At 53.2% G+C, this 24,829-nt stretch overlaps 1 protein-coding gene across 5 annotated transcripts in view; it reads right to left on the reverse strand.

Annotated features, from left to right (window-relative positions):
- Window positions 1–487: 487 nt before the first annotated feature.
- SIRPA (signal regulatory protein alpha) overlaps window positions 488–24,829 on the reverse strand; it is a 42,381-nt gene continuing 18,039 nt past the window's right edge. For all 5 annotated transcript variants that reach the window (XM_070588973.1, XM_070588974.1, XM_070588972.1 and 2 more), the window contains exons 3-9: window positions 22,974–23,324; window positions 17,706–18,026; window positions 16,790–17,119; window positions 14,765–14,875; window positions 11,708–11,732; window positions 5,655–5,694; window positions 488–3,075 (exon numbers count right to left, since the gene is read on the reverse strand). In XM_070588973.1, the coding sequence (XP_070445074.1) occupies window positions 2,821–3,075; window positions 5,655–5,694; window positions 11,708–11,732; window positions 14,765–14,875; window positions 16,790–17,119; window positions 17,706–18,026; window positions 22,974–23,324 (1,433 nt within the window). In that variant the 3' untranslated portion in view covers window positions 488–2,820. The remainder of the gene's footprint in view (window positions 3,076–5,654; window positions 5,695–11,707; window positions 11,733–14,764; window positions 14,876–16,789; window positions 17,120–17,705; window positions 18,027–22,973; window positions 23,325–24,829) is intronic.

Genomic DNA, 24,829 nt, shown 5'->3' on the forward strand with positions numbered 1-24,829 from the left:
AGAGGAGGAAAGTGAGGCTCCGAGAGGGTGACCCGCTTGTCCAAGATGCCCTGGGTCGTGAGGGGCAACCAGACCCCCCCGTGCAATGTTTAGGGTGGGAAGGAACGACCCAACGCTTAGCAAAGGCTTCCTATGTGCCAAGCCTGGGGCTCGGTGCCCCACGACCCCGTCATCTTCACACTAACCCTGGCAGAAGGTAGTGTGGTCCCCATTGTTCCCATGACAGCCCGAGTCTCAGAGAGGCGAGCTGCTTGAATTCTCGCAGCTACGAAGCGGCAGAACTGGGATCCGAACTTGGTTGTCTGTTGGAATTCTGCGTACACCGGCTCCCTCTGAGCCAGGGAACAGTCTTTGTGTCTATAAAACCCAAGCGAGAGGCCCAAACCCTGTGATGGTTCCAAGCCCTGGGGCCACAGGCGATCCTCTCCCAGGCTCCTGGGGTCGGGGGACACACTCCCAGAGACATGGACACTTGACACCCAAAGGGTCGTTGTTACCCAGAAATCTTTATTACAAAAATATTTTGCAAGCCAAAAAGTTTAAGTTGCAACTATATACAAAATGGGGCCTGTTTCCTTCCCAGCGGTCTTAAAATAAACTCCTGAAAACACGCTCCTTCCGCACTGTTGTTTCGACTTCTTCCTTTTCCTGGGGTTCATACACAAGGTATGGGACTCTCCAGGCTGCCAGGCTGAAGCTAAGCTACACGACTTCCTTGGCCTCATTCTCTTACTCCCCTTTCAAAAGTCAAACTTAAATTAAATTAAAATGGCACCAAGAAAACATTCTTTTAAAATTGTGTGTGTGTGTGTGTGTGTGTGTGTTCTCACACGTGCTCACTCTGGGCAGAAGAGAGGGAGACTAAGGTTTACAAGCCAACCTTCTGGAATTTGGAAATAGCCCGAGCCAGGTGGCTGGGCCACTGTGCTCCCAGATGCCACAGAGAAACTCTGGCTCGTCGGGCCAAAGCTGCCTGCATGGCTGTTGGCTCAGCTAATTCCTGGATGCTGTCATGTAAAACACCAAATCTTTGTCCCCCACAGGGCTGGGTGCGCTGAGCATCCGGACTTCCACCGGGACGACCTGCTGAGGGGCAGGACAGCTCAGCTTCTAGCTCTGACAGCCTGAGCCAGGAATCCCCTGGGCATCAAACGGCTGGACCCAGGGGGCAGTGAAGATGAGTGTCTTAGCTCTAAGAGTTGATCAGTTGCACGTGAAGACCACATAAACAGGGCCTGCAACGTCTGCTTGCCCTGGGCCCAGCCGGGCTCCCACACTGAACTGGAAGGGTGGGGGGGTCAGAGGGTAACGAGGTCACAGCCTCTGCCCAAGCTCCTGAGACAGAGGGACAGAAGGCAGGTGAGTCCTGGCTTCACAGCTGCCCAGTCCTCCTGTCTGTTTTGGATTTATTCCAGTTTGATCCCAATAGGGTTTGAGAGCAGAGATGGAAGATTCCTCCTGTAAGGACCAGCTCAGAGAGCTGGGATGGGGGAAGGTTGCTAAAGGGGTGGGGAGAACAGCCAGGCACAGCTTCCTACCCTACATGGCCCTAAAGTGCTTGTGAGATGGAGGGGAGGGAGGGCCTCTTTCCTCTCCCCTCTGTGTGGGTGAGTAGACCGAGGCCTTAGGTCTCGGCAGGACTGCCCCAGGAAGGAGGCAGCCTGCAGGAGCACTGGGCGGGTTCGGACCACACTGGGGGCACGGAAGGCATCAGTACCAGCCATGCGGCTCAGCTGAGAACATGGCCAATTTAGTCCTGGAGAGAAAGCGAAGCATCTCCATGGAGTAGCCAAACTGGAACCTTCTTCGCTATCCTCAGGGCTCTGGAGGAACTCCGGGTCTGCTGTCCGAGAAGCCCTCCGGGACAGCCGGCTGTTAAACCTTAGACTGCACAAGAACCACCACGCACTTCAACACACGACAAAGAGCCAAGAGAACGCTGCTGTCGTTTTAAGAAAAAAACAAAACAAAACACCACAGATCAAATTTTCTAACACCTCAGTTTCAAGATTGCACGTTTCACATTTCTCAATAATTTACAGGCGTCCACAGCGAGATGTTGCTGAATTAGTGCTAGCTGGAGGAAGCAAGCTCAGGTCTAGAAAGGAGAGTTGGGTCCACATGGAGGGTCATGGTTGGGATGATGGGTCCTCAAGGAGTCGTGGAGGGTGAGGAGGAGGTGGGTTTTTTCACTCGCTCCTTGGTGGTGGTGGTGATGGTTCCTCGGAGGGTCCTCTCCTCCCCCAGGGCTTGTGGCTCATCAGTCCGGGGATGGGAAGATCAGGACTGTTGGCAGCAACCTCCCCAAGTCTCGGGATGCGGGTCCCAGAGGTTCTTTCTCCAGCTTCTCCATGGATGGGGCAGTTGGATCTAAAGGGAAAACTTTTCCCAAAGCCCCAGCTGGGTGGTGGTGGTGGGAGGAAGGGGTGGGGTTTTCTCCCTCCTCATCCTGGAAGATCAGGCTGCAGAGCATCAAGGAGGCAGCCAGGGGTCTCTAAGACCATGACCAAGACCCACACGTTGAGGGAGAGAGGCATGAGAGTCCTTGGACCCCCGGTGGCTCTGGCCAGTTCCCAGGTCGGTTCCCTGGCTGGTCTGGCAACATCAGCCTCCATGTGTGGCAAGACAGGGGGCCGTGGCCACCCTGGAAATGCTGGAGAGCCACCTGAGTTGGGGAGACAAGAGCCAGCCTCATTCTTGGGTCTCAGGGCCTGCGCCACCTCAGCCCTCTGGGAACCGGGCTGGCTGTCCTCATCACGGCTGCCCCATGTGGGACAGGAAGGCTCGTGGGGACAGGCCCTAGAGATACTGCGGTCCTGTTCACTTCCTCTGGACCTGGACGCTGGCATACTCCGAGTAGGATGGCTCCGGCTTCGGGGCTGACTGCTTGGGGGCCCGGTTGAGGTGGACCATGTCCAGGTCTGCGTACGTGAGGGTGTCCTCGGTCCCTGGCGGCGGGCGCGCCTGAATGCTGGCGTACTCCGTGTGGTTGTTGGGCTCGGCAGCCGAGGGGGCAGGTTTCTTCCCCTTGGGCAGGTTCAGGTCAGCATACGTGATGTCATTGTTGTCCTGGATCTAAATGAGATGGAGAGAAGGTCATCCCGGAGCCCCCAGCCACTCATCCACCCATGGATACCCAGTCTGGATGCTTCTGTCTCCTCTTGGCTCCCACCGCTCAGCCCTAATTCGCAGCCCCATCTTCTCTGGCCAAGGTTACCAGCCTCCAGCCCTCGCCTTCCAATCCACCTCCTCACACAGCCTGAGGGACCTTCCTGAGCGCCAGTGGCCATCTCACAGCCCTGTCTCAATGTCATCTCCTCCAGCAGTCTGTCCCCCCTTTTCAATGCTCTTCCCTCTGCTTAGAGTATCTGCCCCTCTCCTTTTCTTTGTAAGGAAACCCAATCTGCCCTGTGCATTTCAGCTCGAGAGCACCGCTTCATCCTGAGAACCCCTTCGGCTGGGTCCAGGGCTCCTTCTCTGTGCTTCCTCAGCCATGTTTCTCCATTACAGCACCTGCCACCTAGGACTGTGTCTGTTTGGGGATCTGAGGAGATGCTGATCCCCACCCTGGGAGGGGACATTCATTTATTTACTCGTTAATTCAACAGATATTCACTAGGCATTTGTTAGGATGCAGAAACCAAAGGTGGCACAGAAAAAGCCCCATCAGTAATGAATGAATGAATGGATGAATGAATGAGTGGATGGACGGGTAGCAACAATTTCAGCCCTGTTCAGGGTGAAGCTGGGGACTGGGAGACGGAGGATAGGGGTGTGTGAGTCATTGCTGTCCTGGATCTAAATGAGAGGGAGAGAAGGTCATCTCGGAGCCCCAAGCCCCAGAGAGGATGGGGTGGCAAATTAGGGCTCAGCGAGAGGGAGCCAAGAGGAGTCAGAAGCATCCAGACTGGGTATCGATGGGTGCCAGTTAGCAGGTGGTACAGGTTCTGCAGTCAAAACCCGGAGTTTGAGTCCTGGTTCTGCTCTCTCCAGCTGAGGGGCTTTGGGCAGTTTACTTAGCCTCTCTGGGCCTCAGTTTCCCCATCTGTAAAGTAGGGATGATAATAGTGTCTGTGGCCAGGGTCACTGTGAGGATTGGATGAAGTCAGCCAGGTAAAGCTCTCAGAACGGAGCCTGGCACGTATGTAGTGAGCACTTACACTGAATAAATGTTAGCAATCACCCACCGCCTGGCAAACCTGCATCTCTCTCCAATCTTATCACCCACAACTGCAGCCTTAAAATTACCCATCATGACTTATAAACTTGGCTCCCTCTGTGCCTGGCACCTACGCTGTAAAAGAAGAGGGGAGCTGCTGACAACCATGACTCCTAGTTGGCAGTTCCCGATGGCTTCCAAGCCCCAGGCGATGACATGGGTCAACTTACTTAGGCCCTGTCACAACTCTGCTTGGTAGGAGTTATTTACCCCATTTTACAGGTGAAGAAGCTGAGACCCAGGGAAGTTAAATAATTTGGTCAAAGTCACACAGCTGGAAAAGAGTCAAAGTCTGTTGGACTCTGCAGCTGTGGTCTCACCACACAGCTCCTCTGCCCCTGCCCACTCCTTCTTCCCTGGGAACCCCAGCCAAGAGCATTAAGTCCCCTCCCTGGAGGGCTGGCCCAGGGCACTGGGAATCCTAGACGCAGGCTGCAAGCTCCAAGCACTGGGCTGCGCCTGCCCTGCTCCCTGCCCAGGGCCTGGCACATTGTAGCTTGCTCAGTAAGTCTTGGCTGACTGAGAATTTTGCACAGGTTTCAATGACCAGCTCTTCTCAACATCGTCCTTTCCCTGGAAGTTCCAGAAAGAAGTCCGGAGGTAAAACGACTAGGGAGAAGGTCCCCCTCCCATGCCTGGAAATTGTCTCGTTTTTCTAATTACCACACGAGTTCCTGCCCAGGGCCGCTGGGGGCTGTGTGGGGTCAGGAGAGCAGGCCACATCGTTTTGACCTACAAATGCTGTGCCTTTTACCAAGCCGACTCTTTTCAACAGATTACATCTAAAAGGATGACAACTGCGGGGGAAATGTCAAGGACAGCCGGCGTGCTCTCCTTCTGGGTGCAGGGCAGGGCCTGACTGCTTACAAGACGTGAGGAGCCCTGTGCCTCCAAGGTCTCACAGTGTCAGCGGTGAGCAGCAGGGCTAGGTTTCTCGGAAACAGGCCAACCGTGTTGCCTGTGAAATCCCTCAGCAATGTGGGGGGAGGCGGCCAGCTCCGGGGAGTATGCCCTTGCGTGAGGTAATGAAGGACACAGGGTCTTTCCGTCAAGGGCTGCAGGAGGAGAGGGGAGCGAGCCGGGACGGGTGCTCCTGGTGGAGGGACCAGCCTGGGCAAATGCATGGAGGCAGGACTCAGGATCCACAGCAAGGGAGGCTGCAGCCTGACTCCAGAGGCACCATTTACATAGAACCCATTGTGAAGGGGGCCCCCTGGAGTGGTGCGATGGTGGCACTGAGTCAAGGAGGCTGGGACGGACCCTCCTGGCTGGAGCAGAGGATGGGGGAAATTAGGAATGCAAGGATCCTCCACCCTCCCCAGCCTCCCGCCCTGGGGAAGGAGTCTTAATTTAGAACAGGATCTGCAACTCCGGTTGATGTAAGAAAATCACACCATCGGGTTTCCCGGGAAGGGCACCTCACCAAGGACTGTACCTGGGTTATTTCTCTGGCGTTCTTCTCGGGCTCATGCAACCTAAAAAGGAAAGAGACAGATAAAAATATCCTCGCTATCTGAAGTGCTCATGCAAACTGATAAGAATAACATTTAGGTTCCACTTCCTATATGGGCGGAGGATGTGGATGCGTGATTCACGACAGAAATACAACTGTTTATCAAAAGTCTGGAGAAGAGGGTCGACCTCACTAAAGAGGAATTTCAAGCTATGCACTATTTTTATTTTGTAACCTACTCTATCAGCAAGGCTCTTTAGGAATTATAATCCTTCGTGCTGGGCAAGGTATGGGGAAACTGGGACGGTCCCACGTGGCCAGGAGCAGCGAACTGGCACCACCCTTCTGGGAAGCAGCTTGGCAAAATCAAGAGCTTGGAAGGTGTCCTCATCTTTTGACTCATAATTACACATTTTTGGGGCACTTGTCACAGAGGGGGACGGGGGAGGGAGGTTTACACCTGACAGCTCTGCCAACTGGAAATTAGGATAGATTCGTAAAGATTTAAAAGGTTGATGAGGTTTTTTTTTTATTACAAATGATTACATTAAAATGGTAAGTGAAAAAGCAACATTCTCTGTGGAATGATCTCAATTATGAAAAACGTGTGGGCAACTCTGGAAGGAATCACAGTAAAATGCTCCCAGCAGTGGTCTTTGGGTGGTATTTGTTCCTGCTTTTTAGTTTCCCATATTCTCCAAGGGTTCTATATTATACGCATCTAGGGGTTATAATGCAAGAAAAAGAAAAGAGAAGGACCACATCTCTGGGTTAATCAGAGAAGCTGTTCATGCATTTGATTCTGTAATTGGAGGCGGTGGCTTGGCTCACGGCAGGGTCATGGTCAAGGTGGAGGGCGAGCCATCTGCAGGAGCTGTGTAAATTCTCGAGCCGGCAACTCTGGGGATGTTAGCCTGGATAATGTCAGAAATGAGCAATGGGGCTTGGCAGCGGGGTTATTAATGGGTTTGGCATGACTGCTTGGCTCAGGAAGTGGTTCTGGGGCATGACAGGCCCCACGTGGCCAGAGAAACGGAACCTCCAGGACCAGGGGCACCGTCTGGGGAGAGAGATCATGCAGATCTAGCTACACCCCTCCTGCTTCCAAACCTCTGGGGCTCCCTACTGGGTCAAGTCCATCTCATTTGCTCCCCTGCCCTCATTTACCCACTTCTTCACCCACTGAATATGTCAAGAGGGCTACTTCACGTGTCAACAGCAGCCTTCAATGAACCCCTTGGCCACTTTTTCTCCTGTTAACTTCTGTGTATCCTTCAAGACATGACTCTGGGGTCACCTCCCTGGGAAGGCTTCTCTGACAGTGCTGGGCTGGCTGGGCTGCCCTTCTGTGACAATTTCAAACCTCCCTGTGTATTTTCATATCTGGTTTCTGTGTCCATCTGTCTGTCTGTCCGCCTGCTATACTTCCTCACCACTAGGTCCAGGAGCTCAAAAGTGACTTGGAATGAATGCCAGTCAGACTGCCCCAGGGCCTTTGCACACTCATTTCTTCTTGCCTCTTCATCTGCTTCCCTCCTCCTCTTCCCTCAGATCCTGTTTCAAACAGCCTTTTCTTGGGGAAACCTTCACTGAACCCCCGAACTCCATTCTCAGAACACTGGGTTCCTCTCTTTCAGAGCCATGTTACAGACTGGAAGCAATTATCCGTTTCTTCATGTCTGTCTCTCCCTGGTCTTTCTTATCTCAGAGAACGGCACTGTCCACACAGCATGCCCCTGTGCTCAGGCTGCGGAAGTGGGAGCAATCCTGGGTTCTCCTCTCTCCTCCTTCCAGCCCATGTCTAATCCACCACAAGGCTGGTTGACTGCCTCCAAAACACATATCCGACCCAACCGTTCCGTCATCTCCACCATCCCAGCTCCCTGGATTCCAAGGGGCCTCCTTCCTCTCTCCTTGCGTCTATTTCTGCCCCTCTGGGGTCCCTCCTCCACATGTAAAAGGCGTAACTGATGTCACACCATTTTTCTGCTCAAAACTCTCAGCCCCTCCTCGCACAGTGAACTCTATCTCCGTGTCCTAACCGGCGGGGTCGGCACGATCGGCCCCTCGGACGCTCGCGTCTTCCACCTCGCTCTCCCTTGCTCACTCCACTCCCTGTCCTGGCCTCCTCCACGTTCCACGAACACATCCAGCTGCTCCTGCCTCAGGGTCTTGGCACTGGCCATTCCCTCCGCCAGATATTCCCACGGCTGGAGCCCTCTCGTCCTTCAGCTATCTTCTAAATGACCCCTCCTCAGACCAGCCTTCGCTGATGGCCCACTGCACCCACCCCCCAGCTCTGCTCCATGCCCGGCTTTATTTTATTTAGTCAGCATCTGCATCACATCGTGTATTAACCTCCCCGTTTGTTTGCTAACCTGCCCCACCAATGGACCATGAGCTCATGGGGAGGCAGGCCAGGGACTTGGTTCTTCTCATTCACCACCAGAGCCGACACCTAGCAACGGGCTGGTGCCATGTTAGCACACCACAAATCTTGTGGAATGAACGAACGAATGAATGAACATTTCTCCCATCAGATCAAAAGCGCCATGAGACCAGGGCCTGTGTCTTTTTCTCTTCCCTTTGCAATCCCCCAGCTTAAGGCCTGGCACTGAGCTGGGCTCAATCCAGATGAATAAATGAAAGAATCGGGGAAACTCTAAATATTCCAAGTATAAAGGCAGGGAATGTCTGACAAGTGAGCAAATAGCAACCGAATGAACCCCAGTGCCCAATTAAGGGAGCGGAGACATATTTTTCTCTTGTCTGAGGCAGGAAAGATTATAGACAGTGTTCTGCTTGTGCATTCCCAACCCAGGGAGTTAGAAGGAACCAGTCCCTGCACCAGCCCTGCAACCTGAAGGGCCCTTTGAGCTCAAAGCGGCAGCATCCCCTTGCGCCCTCCCTGAGGGGCTCGGCTGCGACCTACGCCAACATCCTCTGGAAAGCAAGCCTGTGATCCCAGCCAGCCGAGCTGAAGCCGGCCGCTGTGTAGGAAACCACCATTACCGCTCACAAGCTATTGCTTTGGTTTAGAGAGATGAAAGGGAGCAAGTGATCTCGCGGCTCCCCTGGTAGGCTCCTGCTGGAAAAATTAAAAACAGGCAGAAAATGGTTGGCTTTTCTGGGGAAGAAGAAATAGGCAGCAGGAGGCATCAGAGAGTGGGGAAGAGCCTTGGCTTCAGGGTCAGAGAAATCGGGGCTGGAGGCATAGGCCCAACACTTACTGGCTGTGGGACCTCGGGGATGTGACACCACTTCTCTGAGCCTCAGTTTCCTCAACCACGCATAGGGATAGTAATAACCTTCTAGAACAGGGGTTCTCAAAGTCCAGCTTGGGAACAGCCGCATCAGCACCACCCTGAGAACTTGTTAGAAATACAAGTTCTGTATCCGAAACTCAGGGGGCAGGGCCCAGAAATCTGTGTTTTAACAAGCCCTCCAGGGGACTCTGCTCCACACTCAAGTGTGAGACCCACCGTGCAATTAAATTGGGATAATCGTAAATCACAGGGTTTTTGCGATAATTAAAATCACCAATGGACTAATCTAGGTAAAAGCACAGATCCAGGCCTGGAAGACCACGCACACTTGATAAACGTTAGCTGCTGACGCTGTTGTCATTATTATTGACACTGCCCTTTTCTTCCAGAAATTTAGTGTCTAACTGGGGAGATAAGACAAGTAACAAATAATGACAACAATAAAAATAAAACAAAAAAGAGAGATCCTTCCATATTTGGGGCCGTGAAGCCACCGAGAGGGAGAGCTTTAGGAGTTGGGAGCAGGAAGAGACTGGGGATGCTGCAGTGGTCTGGGATGGCACTCATTCATTCATTCAACAAACCTTTAATGAGCACCTATTCCATTCTAGGCATGGTGCCAAGTTTAGTGGCTTTCAGCAGTGAACATGAGGGAAATGGTCCCTGCCCTCAAGAGGGGTGGGTTATAATATAGGGACAAGTGCAGAGACACCTTGAACACACCAGGGTGTCAATGCAGGGGCATCAGTCGAGCTCACAGGAGGGGCCCCTGTCCCTGGGGGTGCTGATATCCTCTCTGAGCCCAGAAGGAAGAGCAGGAGGCACACAGCTGAAAGGAGAGGTGCCCACTCTAGCGTCCATGTCACACAACTCCAGGGGGCGCCGTGCACAGAGCCCACTGTGACTGCTGTCCCTTGGAGAGGTGGAGACCCTGGGTGGTACACGAGCAGGGGTGGAGGGCACACCTCATGGAGAGAGGCCGGTGCACAAGGCCTAGGAGGAAGACGAGGATGCAGCGTGTGGGAGGACGCGAAGGAGTGCAGCGTGACTGAGCCGCAGACTGCGAGGACTGGGGGGTGGCGGGCAGTGGAACTGTCCAAGTCAGTGGGGCCGGACCACGAGGGGCTCGAGGGCCCCAGCAAGGCATCTGGGCTATCCTGAGGGCCATGGGGAGCCAGTGAAGGTTTTAAGGCACAGGATGGGAGCCGAGTCTTGCCCTTGGAAATGAGCAGACTTGCTGTACACACACAGCACTTCCATTGCCCCCAACCGTGGGACTGTCCTTGACTCTACGTCTATCACCAGCAAGTCCTCTTGGCTCTCCCTCTAAAATATATCCAGAATCTGACATTTCTCAGTCCATCCCACCACCCTGGTCCAGGCCACCATCATCTGTTTGGATCCTTGCAGCAGCCTCCGCCCCAGCCTTTCTGCCTCCACCCTCACCTCCTGGGGACTGCTCAACACACGGTGGCCAGGGCGATACTCTTAAAACAACAGTCAGATCATCTCTCTCCGATGGCTCCTCAACCCACTGGGAGTAAAACCTGAGTCCTAATGGCCACATGTCCTGGACCACTGGCCTCCACTCCAAATCCTCAGTTCCTGCCCTGCAATTCTGAAATCCACAAAGCCCTAAAAAACCAAAAGAGCTGCAAAACCTGCGTGGTGGCAAAACCTGGCCTGAACGAACGTGAAGCTATTTATGGCTTTTGTTATTGTCCTTAGTACGGATGTTTGCGTGTTTCCGTGCAGGCACATCACGTGGCAGATTATGGGGAGCTGCGTCTACTCTGGGGGTGACAGCAGGGGCCTTCCTGAAGGCTGAGAAAGTCTGGATTAGTAACACGTCTGGCTGCAAGGGCTTCAGCTAAGAGACTGTGGACCTGCATCCCCCTGACCTCATCTCCTGCCCTTCCCCTCGTCCCTTCTGCTCCAACCGTAGAGGCCTCCTCCGGTCCTCCCGGCATATCCCACCTCCGGCCTTTGCCACACCTGCCCTGTCGCCCAGCAGGCACCACCCCTTCGTAGCTCGCTGCTCACATCTCCTCTTTAGAAGAGGCCCCCTTGCCGGCGGCCTAAGATAGCCCCCACCGTTAATCTCCATCCCCTTGCTGTGTTTGTCACCACCTGATGTGACATGACATATCATTTCGCCTCCACACCTACTGTCTGGTTCTCTCATCAGCATCTGAGCCCCATGACTCTTGCTCACTGCTGCACCCCCAGCACCCAGCACTGAGCGGACGCACAGTAGGGAGTTAGCAAAAATCACTGAAGACATGAATCAACAAACTAATGTACTGTCTGTGATGTAACGTCATCGCCTGAGCCTGGGACCAGGCCACGGGCTTCAGGAGGGCACACAAGCTTTCTGTCCTCCTCACCCCGGCATTCCCAGGGCCACCCGCGCCAAGGTAGTCAGTAAATATTTACTGAATGAAGGAAAGAGCAAAGTACACAACTTGGATCTGGGGGTGGCGCGTGCAGGATGTGTGGAGGCTTCTGCCACAGCCCAAATGGGATTTGATAAGGGTCTCGCTGTCTGTGGACAGCACGCAAGAAGTCAGTGCCTCCGCGTGCTGACATCCCCTCATTTGAGACAAAAATTAAAAACAGACCTGGTGCGAGGAGCTTACAAAGGAAAGAAGTAGAAAGGTTGATGGCATGGGAGTGAGGGTCAGTGGGTGTGGCTGTGCTCTGCGGTGTTGGGGGCGGTCAGTCAACCAAACCACAACTGCCAAAGCATCCTACCCAGCATGCACTTACCTTGTAGAAGAAGTGGAGCCCTTGGCTGAAAGAGAAAAGAAACAAAAGCTGGTTATTTAACCTAGAAATACACTTTTCTTATGTAACATTTTTTTTTTTTTTTGGCAAAGGTCACCTCCAGGGACGTTGGGAGGTTGGGAGGAATTGCTGAAATCATTTCCTTCAAACCACAGGAAACTCCCACACCCAGCCCAGTGGGGTGTCTATTATCTTCCATCCAGAAAGACCAGGGAGCTGAGTCTTCCTGCTTTCCTACCTCTGGGAGTTGCCAAAGGTCAGATCCAAAAGCAGCCTCCAGGCTGGGAGGGGCCAAATGCCGTACTCTGTCTGGGCCTCACCTCCCTTCACCACACACCTTCCCCAAGACCCTGCGACAAACCTGGGTCCCAATCAAGGCCTTTCACTGCCGAAGAACAGCTTCTAGCAGGGCTGGGAGTTGGGGGAGCAGGTGTGAATCCCACTTCTGCCACCAACTCACTTGCTGTGTTACCCTGGGTGGGTCATTTTCCCTCTCTGAGCTTAGATTTCAGTGCTTTAACTCACAGGGTTGGGCTGGACATCCATTTATTTTAAATGTCACCACTTTCTGAAAAAGGATCTTGAGGCAAAAAGGGTCCATCTGGTTCAGAGATTCTAAATCTGTGATACAGGGCATCCCACAGAGCAGTCCCCAGGGTTCAGCCAGCATCTGACTCCCATTTCACTGTAAAAGTGTAATTAAAAAGCAACACGCACACTCAAATGTGCTCCGCACGGCATTTTAACAGGCTGGAGGCTGCCGCGAGGCAAGAATTCTCACGGCCAGGTTCACGCTTGGTGCCCGGGAGGTGTTGCATGTTTAGGTGAGCAGGCACCAGCTAGGAAGGCTGCAGCTTAGCATCTAATGTCTGGATGGAGGAAGGATGGGTGGAGGGAGGATGATGGGTTGCAAAGCGCTGGGACACGAGTCGTCTCAGGGAGTCCACTGATGGGACACTGATCACCCCATTTACACCAAAGAGACTGGGTGACTCCTTAGGGTCCCACGGCTGGTAAGTGGTGGAGTTGAAATCAGGACATTTCACTGTGAGTACTGAGGTAGGGGATGGGCAGACCCCTTCAGGGACCAATGAAGGGGTGTCTCATTAGTGGGGAGGATGTGCAGGGTCTCAAATGTGGTCCCTGCAGACCCGCTGCCCAGGTGAATCCTGGCCCCATCACTTACCAGTTGTGAGGCCTCAAGTAAGTTTTATAGCGTTCCCATGCCACAGTTTCCTCATCTGTAAAATGGGTTTAGTAAAACCACTGCTGGGGTCTGTGATGAGAACAGTGCCTGGCACATCAGAAGAGCTGAGTGAGTGCTAGTTGTCACTGTCACTGGAGACTATGCTTGAGAGCTGGGCTCTGCACACAAACAGACCCACCAGGGTCTGCAGCTCTCCAAACGCCCATTCCTCCTCTGGACACCCGGTCACTGATGCCTAAGCCCACAGGAATGAGCTCATGTGTGCTGGGAGCCTGGCATGGTGCCCAGGGATGGGCCTCAAAGTGGGGCTAGGATTTTACTAAGCGTGGCTGCCGTGAAGGCCATCTGATGGGCTGGCCTGTCACCCTTGGTGGGCGAGTCGCCCCGCTTCCCCACCCAAGGAGGAGTCCTTCCTGTGTGGGGCTTTCCAGGAACTTTAGAACCCCTGCATGGATCTCCTGGTGGAACCTCTTTCCAGATTCCAGAAAGGTGGGCCTGACTCAGCTCTCCAGGATGGGGAGCTTGAGGCTCGGCTGGTACTTAGAGCTGAGTCCTTCTAGCCAGCCCACGTCAGAGGGAAACTTGGGGGGCAGAGGTGAGGGGGTGCAGAAGGGATGTGTGACCGATACACAACGTGCCCATCCGAGCTCAGCCTGTGGCCTGGGCACAGAAAGGCAGCTCAGGACGGCAAGGTGCACTTCACAGGCTGTGGCACACAGCGGGTCACAACCAGCACTTTTAAGAGAATTTAGTACAGAGTAAGACAAAAAGGAAAATAGAGTTCCAATTTCATCTATAGGAGTGTGTGTGTGTTGAGTTGAGACATGAAATGTATGCACTTCTATCACATGTAGTAAAAAATGTTTCAGAAACACTGGCTTAAAACTGTCTCCTCCAAGGGTGGGAAAGAGAACAGCATGATTTGAGGCCTGAGGACATGTCAGAGCTGTTATTTCACAGGAGCTTATCTGTGTCTCATAACTCTCCTCCCAGGTAGGTATCACTATACATTCCCATTTTACAGATGAGGAAACCGAGGCTCGGGGAGGCCACACTGACTGTTTAGAGTATATCACAAGGGTCTGGAACCCTGGTTTGTCTGATTCCAAAGTCAGAGGCCTTGCTACAGCACCAATCCCCACCACACACACACACACACACACACAAAGGCACACGAGCCAGGGGACCACGTCTTGGATCTGGACTTGTACCCTCCAGCTGTGGAGTCCAAGGCCACACACCTTGCCACTGTGAGGAGAGCTGTCCAGAGAGGTGGCTCGTGGTTCTGGGCTCACACGCAACACTGACGACAGGAGCCAACATTTATTGGGCACTTGCTGCGTGCCACGCACTTCCCTCACATTTTACTTGTCGTCTCCCATTTAGTCCTCCCCACAGCCTTGGTGGTACTATCCCCCTCCCTTTGGGCCTCCTGCCCAGGGCTGGTCACATAACCTGGACAGGGAAGGTGAAGAGATGTCTGCTGGGGGGGCTCCTGGGAAATATTACCACCCCCCGAGACCCTCTTGCCCCCTTGGCAGCTCCCTGCTTCCCACCTCGGTAGTGGTCCCCTGAGGATATGAGGCCAGGAGCAGGGATGGGCGTCTTGCACCCACGAGGGGAAGGCCGCAGGAGGGCCCCACCCAGAGGCCAGCCTGGTGCAGGTGCTGCACCAGCCATGGCACTGCTCCCTCTGGACTTCCTGTAACCGGAAGGGACTGGACGTCTTCACAGCTTAAGCTACATGTAGCCCAAAGCACTCTCATTGCCTTTCCCTCTGGAAGGACAGCCCAGGGGCAAACTCTTGCAGGTGAAGAGAGGCATCCACTCACCTTTCTTCTGTCTGATTCGGAGGAGGTAGAGGGCGGCGATCAGCAGGGCCACCAGCAAGGCACACACCACGCCCACTGCAATAAAGATTCCGTTCCAGCTGGAAGGCTTGTCTGGGGATCAGAGGGAACAGAGGCTTCATGGACACAAACGAAAAACGCGAAAATTAAACCCACCGCCCCTTTTCACCACCAGGCAGGCGTCATCAACCGAGAACATCTGGCTGGGCCTTCTCAGATATTTCAAGCCACACAGGCACGTTCACGCGTCTGCACACACTTCCCCACGCGGCTCACCCACGGGCAGTGAAAAACCACGCTGAGGTGCCAGGAGGGAAAATACTTGTGGCTGCCAGCCCTGGAGGAAGCCCAGCTGCAGGATGTGGGCAGAAACCTCACTCCCAAGGAATGGAAACATGTTCCCCATCATCTGCGTGGACCACAGAACAGCCACCAAGGCAGCACAGGTCCATCTGAAACTGACTTGCCATCGGGGTGTCCCACAGCAGCTGGGGGGAAGGCACAGTGAGGAAGGGCAGACATCTAGCTGGGCTATGGGACTCTGCAAGCTCTCAGGGGCTGTCCACTGATCTCAGCCTGGGACCTGGGCTGCTTCGGCGCCAGCATACGAGCTCTGAAATTACACACTTGAAATGGCGACAGGGACTTGGCTGGCCCCACGGCACAGGCAGGGGATCCTACACTAGAGCATGCTAGGTAGTCAGGAGCAGGGCTCTGAGCCACAAAAACATGGGTTCAAATGAATGCCCCTAGTTGTGTGACCTTGAGCAAGTCATTTAAATCTCCACACGCTGGCTTCTTCTGGTGTTATTGAGACCCAAATCATCTCTACCTCATTGGAGAGCTAACTAACCAATCAAACAGCTAACTCACTCTTTTATCCTTTCAAAAGTACTTCTTGAGTGTCTACTATGTGCCAGGCTGTGCCAGGTCCTGAAGCCACCATGCTGAGCGAGACAGCCATGGTCCCCAGCAGCTGAGACTCAAAGCTGAGGAGTCACGAAGCTCATCTTTCAACACTGCCAAGAGCAAGCACAGAGGCCCAGAGAGAGGCAATGACTTGTCCAAGGTCACCCAGCAAGTCTGTGACCGAACCTGAGTAGAAACCCTCACATCCTCTCTCCCAGGGCAGTACTAATCCTATGAAAACCAGGAACCGGTGACATCAAAGGGACATCCTGACAGGGCCCTATGCCTTCTTTAGAGCTCTTCATTCCCTTGAAGAATGCATGAAGGAAAAAAATGGTCTCCATTCTAATCCATTCCAAGAGTCTGCTATGTGAAAGGCACAGCCACGCTAATGACAGGTGATGGAACATTCCACAGTGGCACTTAAATGCCAACTAGTTACTGCCATTTTGAAGAAAGAAGAGAGATCCATCAACAACATGTTGGAAGGGGGCTGAGAAAATGGCACCCTGCACCCTTTACTCTCCCAGGAGAGTTGCAGTGGTATCACTGTCCCACTGGGCATGCTCTTGGCCTAGACGTGCTCTTTGGGAAACTGTCCCACAGAAAGAGCTGTACATGGAACAGAAGATGCACACAGACATTTACTGCAGCAGAGATTACAGTGAGATAAGCCACAAACATCCTGAGGCCCCCTGCCCCCATTCCCAGGGTGGCAAGCTTGCAATGGCAGCCAGGGGGACTAGGCAAGGGTTAGAAAGAGCAAGGAGGAGGGGGGTGGCTGACATGGATGGTGACGTCATCATTGTCAGGTAAAGAAAGCAGGAGGCAGGATGCTGTGAACAGGATAAGCTCCCTCCCTCCCTTCTTTTTGTTTAATGTGCATTTATGTCAAAAGATCTGTAAAGATATGCATCAAAATCTTACCAGTGGTGACTCTTGGAGAGTGGGATTTGGGGCAGGAGAGCTCACTTGTAAGTTCTACTTTATATTTAGAGACTTCTAGATTATTCTATAATAAGCATTAATTGCTACTTTTAAGATTTAAAAAAAGATAAAGTTTAAAAGGAGCCACATCCGTTGGAGTGGAGGCCTCACCAGTGGTTCCACTTGTGTCCTGCTCCTTCTGGTGGGCAGAGGCCTTCAGCGTATGCTGTTCGCTGATCGCCGGCTGTCCGTCATGCTCCACCTGGCAGGTGAGCACCACATCCTCCCTGCGGGCGGATGAGTTCACCAGGAGCCAGCTTGTCCAGCTAAACGTCCCATCCTTGTTCTCTATGAGGGTTGAGGCTGTTTCTGTTCGAGTCACATTTCCGTTCTCCAACCAGGTCAGCTTTAGTTGCTGGGGGTAGAACTTGTTCGCCTGGCAGGTGATATTCTCTTGGTTCTCTGCCATGGGGTGTTGGGAAACCTCCAAGGTGGGCGGAACTGAAACAGCACAGGGCAGAAGCTCTGACCTTATGGAACAGACAGATCACAGACGAGGGCTCCATATCTGACCTGCCACTACACATGGGAACCACACGGGACAGTGCCAGGCATGCAGCAGGCGCTCAAACACTGAGGCTACTATTTGCATATGAATGAATCACAAACCACAGTGCTGGGCGCACAGTAGGTGCTCAGGTACTGGTAGCTTCTATTAGGGTCATAATAAGTAAAATCAACAAGCACAGCCCTTGGCATACAGTAGGAGCATAATAACTGTAGCAAAGTAAATAAAATCACCAAGCATACAGGGGCTGGGCTTAGAGTAGGTGCTCAGTGATTGGAGCAGCTATTGGTAAGTAGATGACACTACCTAGCAAAGAGCTTGGCACAGGGCAGATGTTCACTTGGCAGCTGCCACTAAAACAGGAGTGAGTGACCAGCACATCCAGGAGCCTGGTGATTGGGAAGGACTGTCAGGAATTGGGTTCCAGGCAATTCAGGCCTGGAGCAAACAGCGGGGGGAGGAGCTGACTTGGGCGCTTGGGTGCAGGTGCGGGCTTGGGCTGGGGGGAAGGGCATCTACCTCGGATGGTCTCAGACAAGTTGGCCGTCCCACGAAGAGGAGGGGCCCCCTGCAGGGTGATGTGGGCCACCTCGCAGATGACCTGGGAGCGAACATCCCCCGGAGCCAGCACCACCTGGGCTGTGCTGGAGATGTTGTAGGACACGTTGTTTTCCTCTGGGTCCACGTTGGTCTGGGAGGCTGAGAGCTCATTCCCATTTTTGAACCATTTCAGGGTGATGTTTCTGGGGGAGAAGCCGTGGGACTTGCAGGTGAAGTTCACTGTCTGCTCGGGCAAGGCCCTCGCCGTGGGGCCCGATACCACGGGGGGAGAGGGCTTGGCTACAAAAGGAGCATTTGTAAACAATAAACATGACTGTGACTACATCACTGATCATAAGTGTGTGACACTGTTAAGAAGCTTCACATGTATTACTTTTCACTCCTTCTACTAGTGCTGGGAGGGCGGGTCAGCCTCATCTTACAGAGGAGGACAACAGGATCCAGAGGTGGACTCTGAGTAAGGGGCAGGGACATGGAATTCCAGGCCTGAGTTCAAGGTCCAGCTTCCTTGCTCTGTCAGCTGATTTCCCACCAATCTGGGCGCAGGAACAAAGTTAATGATGGGTCTCACTCTGTGTTGACTGTTCCTGGCTGACCTCCTCTGGAAACCTCACTCACTTCAGAGAAAGCATTTACAGGAGTAAATGCAGGGAAACAGTGGCACAGCGGGACCACCATGAAAGCTGGAACCAGGCTGGCCGGCGGATCAGAAGTGTGGCCGGGGCACATCCCAGCTCCTCCTCTGTGAGATGGGCGGCCGGCAGGCATTTCTCCTTCCCGGGTTGCAGTGAGGGTTAAATCAGGCAGTGGAAGCATTTTTGCTTTGAGCAAAACAGAAGATGCTTCACAAAAATAAACACAGATCCATCTTTAACCCAGACTTAATTCATATCCAGAGCTCTCCCTTCAAGTATTTATGAATTTACTCCATAGTTTTCTTTCTTTCTACAAACTATCCAGCAGGGTCTAACTGTGCCAATGCCCACATTTGAAAGAGTAGGGGTAAAAGGATGTTTTTCTGAATCTGGATTCTTCTTTCGTGTCAGTTTTGGGTTGAAAACAAAGACCACTGAAGCTGAGAAAGCCAAAGGTGGTTAATCTCTTAATTGTTGTTAAGTCAGAAGAGACACAGACACAGGCCTATGGAGCAGTGTCCTGAAACACACACAATTCAGTGAGTCAAAAGTGAGGGCAGTCTCTCCCTGTAGACGGGTCCTATAGGGTGTCTCCAAATTGTCAATTATTACCCAACACCTTCTGCAAGAGTCACAAATATTTGCCTTTGTGAATAATAAACTTGCTCCCTAAAACCTGCTAAACGTTTTGAGGACATATTAAGGAGCTGTCACTTGAATAAGTCAAATCATAAAAACACCAGCAGCCCCGATGCCCCAAGACAGATGAGATGCTGTGATCCGTCACTATTTGTGGAGAGTGTCTTGGGAGGCTGACCCTGCCTGATCCCTCTGGGCCCCTCAGCTCCTTAATCCACCCGCCAGCCCTGTGAGGGAGGCCAGAGTGTGGTCCCATTTATGGGATGACGCTCAGAGAGGAACAGGGCTGGCCGAGGGCGCACAGCAGGTAAAGGGCAGACAGCATCTCACCACACACATGGCTGATTCATTTTAGCATCTCTGTTTTTCATCCTGAGCCTCAGGGTCTGTTTCTGTACAAAGTGGATCAAAACACCACCCTGGAGATGGGTGAGGGTGTGTCTAAAACCCAGAGCCTGGTATATAGTAGGTGCTTAATAAATAACACCTGTGATTGTTATCACACAATGTGGTCATTCCTAGTTCTGAAACTACCCACTGGTTTTAGGTAAAACGAAAGCTTTGCAGAAACACCAAGAAAAGTCTTGCATCCAGCTCATGCAGCTGCCATGAAAAACTCAGTTGAAACCCCAGATATATGATTCTCTCCCTCTTTTTTCAATAATCCCCTCAGGAAATAAGTTTGGTGAATTGGCTTCCAAAACACACAGGCGATCGCAGGCGTTTGCTGCAGATCAGCTCTTTACAGAAAACTGAGCTTCTGAAAGGATGGAGGACCGATTTCCTCAGGGCCGTCTTGGTGGGTGGAGGCAGGGAGGGCTGGGGGCTGAGCAGGAGTGTTTGCAGGGATCCCAGCCTGTGAGACACGTGTGTTTAGAGATGGGAAGGTTTCCCCAGCGATGAAGCTCGGATCTGAACGGGGCATCTGGGCTGCCCGTCCTTGGGGTGGAGAGGGCAGGAAGCTGCTCTCAGCCCCAGGAGCATCTGGGAGGCGTCCTGACACTCCACTCGGGCTTGTGTTCTTGGGCTCCGAAGAGCTGTCAGGGGCACCTGCTATTCTGAGGCACCCACAGCCCAGAAGCTGTTCTCGCAGCCCCAGCAGCATGGGGGAGCTTTCTTGGTCGGGGAAAAATCACCAGGCTCCTGTATCCCTCATCGCATCCTGCAGAGGCTGTGTGATCATCCACCTTCTACAGGTGAGGACCCTGAGGCCCAGCAGAGGGCACTGGGTCCCAGCCTTGACGTCATGCCTCTATTTGGGGGTGATGCTCTGCGCTGGCTGATTTACACAGAGCGCCTCAGATCCTTTCAACTCTCCTAACAGGAATCCATGATCATCCTCATTATACAGTTGAGGAAACTGAGGCTGAGAGAAATGAAGGGACTGTCTCCTCCCCCTACTGCATCCCAGGGGGAATCTCCTGTGAACCCCAAGGTTTCATGTCCATCACAGGGCAAGTGCCCACCTCCCTGAGCCCCCATGCTGACCCTCCCTCTCCCTCTGGGATTCCTGACTTCAAGCATTTACAGGGAGGAGTCCCTTCAGAGTGCCCAGGCTGGTGACCCTGCAGCAATAAAGGGAGGACACAGGCTCCCGACAACTGGTCTAGATCATGAACTCTTGCTCTCGCAGGGCCCCCGCACCCCTAGGAACTGCCTCCTCCTCGTCCTCAGTCTGCAGAGTCAGGAACGGGCTGCACAGTGTTGCTGGGAGTGCGGGCCCCTCTCTGCTCGTCCACACTGCCCTTCCCAGAGCTTCTCCCGCAGGCTTCTCGGTGAAGGAGCAACATCACCACACTGGGGGAGACTCCTGAGTGCTGTGACGTATGCTGAGCCCGGTGTTTTAGTAACAGGCTTAGCCCATCATGAGACACCTGCAGGATCTGTCCGACCTGGGGTTGGAAAGCTAACCCTGCTTCCCACACAGGCCTTTTTAAAAAAATGTGTATAGCTGAAGAACAGAGCAATGCGAGATTTTGAGGAGAGGGTTGGAGCTTTCTCCACACTGTGACAAGCACAGCGGGGTGCTACAGAGCAGGGCTGTGAGTCAGGCTGCTGGGGGTTCAACCTTGGCTCCCCTGCCTGCTCAGGTCAGGTCCCCTCTCTGAGCCTCAGTGTCCTCCTCTGTTAAAGAGCTACACATGACCCCTCCCTCACAGCACTGGTTATAAGAGTGAACGTCATGATGGAGACACAGATCTGGCCCACTGCTGCTGCCTGTCCCCTCTGCCTCCCTCCTTTCTCATCCAGGGCATCATCAGGGCAGCGGCTCAGGGAAGCGGAGTGAGCCCTCTACTAGGAGGCAGCAGGTCTGAGTGGCGGTGGAGCCACTCACCAGCTCATCTAGGCAAGGGACGCACCATTGGGAACTTTAATAAGATCTGCAAAATCAGGACAAAGCCACCTCCCCTGCCTATGTCTGGGGTTGTGGAACTTGATTGCTACCATGACTAGAAGGGAAATTTGTCAATATCCACACAAGTAAATACACAACCCTGACCTAGCAAAGCCACCTCCAGTGGCATCTCCCACGTGAGTAGGTGGTGCATGGACAAGGTTATCCCCTGCAGGGCTGTTTTAATATCCCAAGGTTGGGAACAACTTATATGCATGGACAGAAGACTAAAAAATGAAGGATGTGATCTCTATTTGACAGATGTTATGCTGCTGTTGAAACAGTGGGCGGCTCCGGGTGCTGATATGGAAGGCTTGACTGGGGATGATATGGCTGAAGTTTGGGAGAAGCTCCCAAGTAACTCAGGCCTAAGGGTCTGAATGAGGGGCATCCTGAACTTTGGGAAACTGATGGAAAGGAGAAGTCTGGCTCGAAGTTCAACGGTTTGGTGTAAGGAGGATATAAGGTATAAGGATGCCTACTATGCACCATGTTCTTTGAAGGAAAGAGTGTCCAACACCACAGCAGGAAGGAGCCTGCCTGGAATCAGATCAGGTTCTGGAAAGATCCCTCACTCACTGGCCACGTGACTGTGGGCAAGAACCCCATCATCTCTTGACGTCCGGCTCCCCATCGGGACCTTGGGGGTGGGTTGGATGGGTCTAAATACCCATAGTGCACTGACATTTCAGGATTCAGGACCCTGGCCTCTGGCAAAAGACCCTAAACGAGCATCTTTGCTGCCTCAATGGGGAAAGGCTAAGTCACCCACATGGGGAGCTTCTTCCCTGGCTGAGGGATTCTGAGATCACCCAGCTCTGCCCAGAGCCTTCAGTGACTGTGTGAGTTGGTTCCTGAATCACATAAGGGTTTTCTGGACAGACACACAGCAAACACCCAGCCTCTGTGCATCTCCTACAGCCGGGCTGTCAGAGTAAACAGTGAGTCTGTACCTCTTAGGAAATTCCTCTCAGTGTGATGTTTCTGAAGATGAAATGAAGAACCACACATTCTCCCCTCCCCTCCCTGCCCTGCGTGGATTTCCCTCCCAGGGAGGGAAGCGAACGTGAGCTTCCTGGGAGAAGATCCTTTGCCTCCTGTGTCCACTGTGCCTTCTCCAGCACCCAGAGCACAGCCTGGCACACAGTAGGTGCTCAGTAAGTGCTGAGTAAAGGGAGACTCGGCCACATTGAGGGGCACTCTCTGGAGGCAGGGCAGGGCGAGGTCTGGCTTTGTGACTGGGCGGGTCACTCAGACTTTCAGTTCCCTCGTCCCTGAATCCAAAGGGCTGGACAGGATTGGAAAAGGCAAGAGCTGTGGAGCCAGGCAGATAGGGGTTCCAGACTTTTCTACCCATTTACTAGCCGTGGGGCCTTGATCAACTCGCATGACCTCTCCAGGCCTCAAGTTCCCTGATCTGTGGAAGGGGGTGAAATCAGATCATGAGTATAGACACCCACTGCCACGCCTGATTCTTGCTGTTGCTCAGAGTGGAGGGCATTATTTTTGACCTGTTGCCACACACCAGGGGACTTAGGAGGCCTATGCCATACTCACCACTCACGGTGAGCTGGGTGCCAGAACCAGACTTAAACTCCATGTCAGGACTCCCTTTCCGGAACTTCACGCAGTAGTAGATACCAGTGTCTGCTGGGGTGATGTTTCTGATGCGGATGGAAAAGTCCATGGTGTTTCTCTCTGTGTTGTCTGAAACATTTGTTACTCGGGGGAAGTGGCCTCCTTTGAAACTGAAGATTAACTCTCGGCCTGGCCCTGTCCCCCTGAACCACTGGATGGGACCCACTGGGTGCAGGGAGGTCAGTGTGCAGCGCAGAGTGGCCGTCTCTCCAGCTGCAACGGACACTGACTTGTCAGGCTGATTCACCTGCAGCTCCTCACCTGCCGCTGCTGGAAGCAAACACAAAACAGTTGTTTATTCATCTTTAAGTGATCCTGTATGCTTTTTCTCAAGTGTCTATCAACAACCACTTTCACTGACTGAGTGCACACCATGAGCCGGCCTTGAGCTCAGCACACTGCATGGACACTGCATATAACCCTCACAATGAGCCCGTAATGTGAGATATCAGAAATGAGGAACTGAGGCACAGAGAGGTTAAGTGGTGTGGCAGAGAGTAGGTTTGAGCTCCTGAGCCCTCTCTGGAAGAATCATGCCTGAGCTGGCCTCTGAATTCAAATCTGAATTCCCCAGGAAGAAAGGGCACAGTGTTCCTGACAGACGGAACAGGCTGGGCAAAGGCTGAGAGGTGGGTGGCAGCAGGGTGTGCTGGGGGCTCTACAAGGAGTTTAGATTGTGTTTTGGGCCCAGCCCAGGAAGAAGGATGCGAGCAGAGAAGCTGTACTCAGCAGTCGAGGCTTGTCCAGGCTCTGGAGCAGTGAGGTAGGAGGACTTGGGTTCAAATCCTGGCTCAGGGCTTACTGCTGCGTGACCTTGGCCATCACTCGCGTCACTGAGAAGATCCTGTGCGTGTGCCGAGCACTGCCAAGCACCACATGAACAGGAGTGCTGCCCTTAGTCTGGGCAGGTCCCTTTCCTGCCCCGGAGCCTTAGTCTCCTCATCCGTCAGTTCTATGACCCCATCTCGATGGATCTCTGGTAGGACCAAACCACAGGCCTGGGCCAGGACAGCGCAAAAAGCAGGATCTGGTCTTTGGAGTCGTCTCTCCTGGTTTGAAATCTCGCTTGACTTTTATTCACATGTGACCTAGTTTACCCATCAGTTTTGAGTCTCAGTTGCTTATCTACAAGATGGTTCTGAAAAGATGACAGGCAGAAGTCACTCAGCACCAAGCTGGGCACGGGGAAGCTACTGTCTTACACAATGAATAAACGAAGGAGGGTCTGTTGCTCAAACTTGACTCCCACCACCCTCGCTGATGCTCCTGCAGACCAGACCCCTGCTAGATGCTGGGGACTCACAGGAGGTGGGCCCAGGTCAGGCCTCAAGGGCTTTGGGCTGGGCAGCTGGAAAGAGTCCTGGAGGTCAGTGGCAGGTAGGGGACTGAGCCCCCTGTTAGAGCACTGGGGCAGGTGAGACAGGGGCTCCAGAGAGAGGAGATGGGGGAGGAGAGCAGGACACAGCCAGGAAGATGAATGGGCAGGTGCAGTTGCTGTGAGACGTGCCACAGGTGCTCAGAGCAGGGCACGGTGAGGGCCCTGATTCTGAACAAGGCAGGGAGAAAGGACAGATGATGAAGACCCTGGAGAAACAGAGAGGGAGAGACACACAGAGATGGGCAGAGGGAGAGGCAGACAGACAGAGACAAAGTGAGAGAGTGAGACGGAGTCAGGGAAAAGAGAACAAGAAAGACAGAGACACGGAGAGGCGGCAGCCTGGTGTAGGTGCAGAGGGGCCATCTGGTCTCCGCCTGGGCATTCCACTGACCCACGA

The sequence above is a fragment of the Equus przewalskii genome, chromosome 21, assembly GCF_037783145.1.
Source record: "Equus przewalskii isolate Varuska chromosome 21, EquPr2, whole genome shotgun sequence".
Taxonomy (NCBI): domain Eukaryota; kingdom Metazoa; phylum Chordata; class Mammalia; order Perissodactyla; family Equidae; genus Equus; species Equus przewalskii.